At 33.1% G+C, this 3,484-nt stretch overlaps 1 protein-coding gene across 1 annotated transcript; it reads left to right on the top strand.

Moving 5' to 3' along the window:
* Nucleotides 1-905: 905 nt before the first annotated feature.
* Nucleotides 906-2,367, top strand: LOC117928442 (LOB domain-containing protein 1-like). The gene is made up of 2 exons (XM_034848323.1): nt 906-1,145; nt 2,089-2,367. Exons 1-2 carry the CDS (start codon nt 906-908, stop codon nt 2,365-2,367), a joined length of 519 nt encoding a protein of 172 aa, XP_034704214.1.
* The last annotated feature ends 1,117 nt before the right edge of the window (nt 2,368-3,484 follow it).

Raw genomic sequence — 3,484 nt, forward strand, 5'->3', positions numbered from 1 at the left:
TGGGAGGTGTGAAACTGTGGAAAGGAGCTAAGAATCGTGCCAAATTTATTGCAGCAGAGTCGTCTGTTTTCTTTGTTAGTGTCTAACGGTCTTCCACGTGATTATAGGAGATTCCCCACTTCAGGCCCCATGTGCTAGTAATTAGTAATTTTTTGTAAAAATTTTAATTAAATAATTTTTTTTAATTATAATAAATTATGTTAAAACATATGAGGTCCATGATTTAAAATTTTATCTTAAAAAATGATATTGCCCAACATGAATAACGTGTGCAAGGTCACATCTTAGAAAATTCAAAAAGTATGTGGAAAAAAATTAAATCTTCCTTATGGCGTAGACTAGCATTCTACTAATTTTTTTTAAAGTAATAAAAAAATTCCTGGGAATGGAATCTACTATGTTTCCTAAAAATATATTTTAGTTACTTTCAATTAATTTCATTTATTTTGTGATGTCTGTTTTAAAAAATAATGGAAAGAATAATTAAAAATAAAATATTATATATAAAATTTATTTACAAAAATAAATAAATTGAAAATATTTCAAGTTTCTTGACAAATCTGTGTAATATAAAAAATAATGGTTCAAATAAAATGTAACCAAAGAGAACCTTCCTCTGCTTTCTTCCTTAAGTCACATGTCCACCAACGATGATTCCCATGAGGAGGTTAGATACCTATTAACTCTAGCTTTCCAATTTCTAAACCTCTTATCAAACTTCGCCTTAAAGTCTTCAATACGGTGGTAAAGTTTTTAAATATTTCAATTTCTATCGGGAGAAACTACAAAAATAGATTAATTAATTGCTTCCGCACCACTTTCATGCCCTTCTTCATCCCTATGTGTGTATATATATATATGGTCAGTGCTTCTGTATTCAACCACAGTCACCTCTTTCTCTGAGGATGGAGGAATACAATTACAAAACTTCTAATACTCCTTTCTCTTCTTCTTCTTCTTCAAGGGTCTCTCCTTCTCTTCCAAGTGGGAGTGCTGTTCAAGGTCCTTGTGGCGCCTGCAAGGTTCTTCGTCGCCGATGCACTAAGAGTTGTCTTCTTGCTCCATATTTTCCACCAACCGAACCAATGAAGTTCATCAATGCCCATAAAATCTATGGAGCTAGCAACATCGTCAAGTGCTTGCAGGTAATCCCCCACCATGTTTACCTATTTGAATTGTGAGTAACAATGTTTATAAATTATAATATAGGACCCATTTTACTTCAGGATGTCATAAAAATTTCTTATACTGGTTGTCATGTTGGGTTGTGAAGTTTGAATCAATCTTATTGTGCTACACAGAGAAGTCGAGAGATTGAGCTCCCTCTTGAGCTTACAGGGTTAAGCTACCCAATCACGTTGAGGGGATTTAAGGGGACAACACCCATGGATAAATTCTTTTTTTATTTATAAAATGATGATTCTATGGTTCTACCCTTATTGTACTTAACTCTTTTATGATTTAGGGTTTCAAAAGAAAGAAAGATTATTTACAGCTGCATTTGAGAGGAGAAAGAGAACCTTCATCATTATAACATTAGTATTTTCCTTTGATTAATAGATTCTTAAGTCTTGGTACCTTCATGAATATAGGGATCACATGAGTCTCGAACCATGTTAAAATCTCATTTCTTTCTCTTATTATTGCTCGTGTGTGATTGTGTTAACACACCACTCTAGCAAACCATCCATTTTCAAAAGAAAAATATGCAGTAAACATGAAAGGAGAATAGGATTTTCATGGGATTAAAACCATGCATGCTCTAACTAGAGGAAATTGAAAATGAAGGATGCTGCCATTTTTCTAGGGCATCTGTTAGCTAAGAGTTCTAGATGAGACACAAGTTAGAAGCTATCCCCTCGAAAATTCATCCAATAAAAGAGCAGTAGTCAAAATCCCAACATGTCAAGCGAGCTGTGCAGTATCTTGATCGTGTTTCGTGTGTAGATGCATGTTACACACCCCTTAATAATTTCTATGTCACTTTGTCTTTGATATTGAAAGGCAATGCATAACTGTCAAGAAAGCACTCTTATAAGTTATATCTTCTGCCAGTTTACAGTGACAATGAATTAAAAACATTTACAGGAACTTCCCGAGTCCAAGAGAGCAGATGCTGTAAGCAGCATGGTTTACGAAGCAAATGCAAGAATTCGTGATCCAGTTTACGGTTGTGCTGGTGCAATTAGTCATCTTCAGAAACGGCTTAATGATGTGCAAGCAGAATTGGCAATGGCACAAGCTGAGATACTTATCATGCAGAGCCAGCAGCAGCAACAACAACAACAACAAAATGATAATACAAGTTTCTTGGACAACAGGAATTTAGGCTTGGACTGGGAAACAGATCATTGGGAACAAAAATAATCTTAGAGAAAGTTTGAATTTTAAATACCCAAGTTGATGTATGAGATTAATTAAAAAAGAAGCCACATATATTGAAGGATGTTCAACAAAGATAAGATTAGTGGGAGTAGAAATGAGAGAAGATGCTTTGTACTTTATATTAGTCATATTAATGAGCGAGATCATGCAGGACAAAGAGGAAAAAAAAAAAGAAGAAATTGGCGTCCCTTTGTACAAAGTATATATGATCAGTGGATAATCTTGAATACTTAAAAGAACTATCTTTATCATTTCATGTGTGACCATATTTATATTCCAAGCAAATATAGTTCACAGTTCTCTCAAGCTGGCTCTTGACCTATTATTGATTTTTTCAATAGTGGATACTCCTTTTCTTCACACTTAAAATATGGTTTATCTATTCTACATTGGTGTAAGTTATGCCACCATATCTAGGTTCAAGTAATGTTAAAACTCAAGTTAATCCAAATCTCGTATCAACTCAAAACTGAAACTACATCAAGTCATAATATAAGGTGGTGTTTGTTTTTTAGCTAAATAGAAAAAAACTCCAATATAACTAAATTAAACTTATTGATAACAAATTCATTTAGGTATATTGGTTGATATAAACAATTTACTTTTAACGGAATAAAAAAAGTTAAATATTTTAGTTTTTTCTATTCAAGCGAAAAACAAACACCACCTAAATTAAACTTATCTTATATCAAATCTGCAACAAACTCGTTATTTGAGATTGAGTTTCTCCAAGCCCTTGATTGACCACTATGAAAGGAAGAAACTCTTCATTTGAAGTTAAGTTTCTTTGAGTTCAATAATCATGAAAGGAAGAATCGGCGAACAAATTAAATAAAGATTTTACCTACATTTTATAAATCAATATTAAAAATTCAATTTGACCAAGCACAATTTTTCTTTAATAGAAATTTGTGTATACAGTTTTTACGTGATTTCCCTTGCTTTGCATTTTCGAATTCAGGATGTGAATTAGGAAAACACACGCTTGAAGAGGGCAGGTGTCCCAAAGTGCACCCAAGCTCCGGTACCAAAATCTTGAACTAATTCTAAGTTATCTTACATAGACATTATTATCCTAGCCAGACAGTTTGGAATCTGT

The sequence above is a fragment of the Vitis riparia genome, chromosome 13 (assembly GCF_004353265.1).
Source record: "Vitis riparia cultivar Riparia Gloire de Montpellier isolate 1030 chromosome 13, EGFV_Vit.rip_1.0, whole genome shotgun sequence".
Lineage (NCBI taxonomy): Eukaryota > Viridiplantae > Streptophyta > Magnoliopsida > Vitales > Vitaceae > Vitis > Vitis riparia.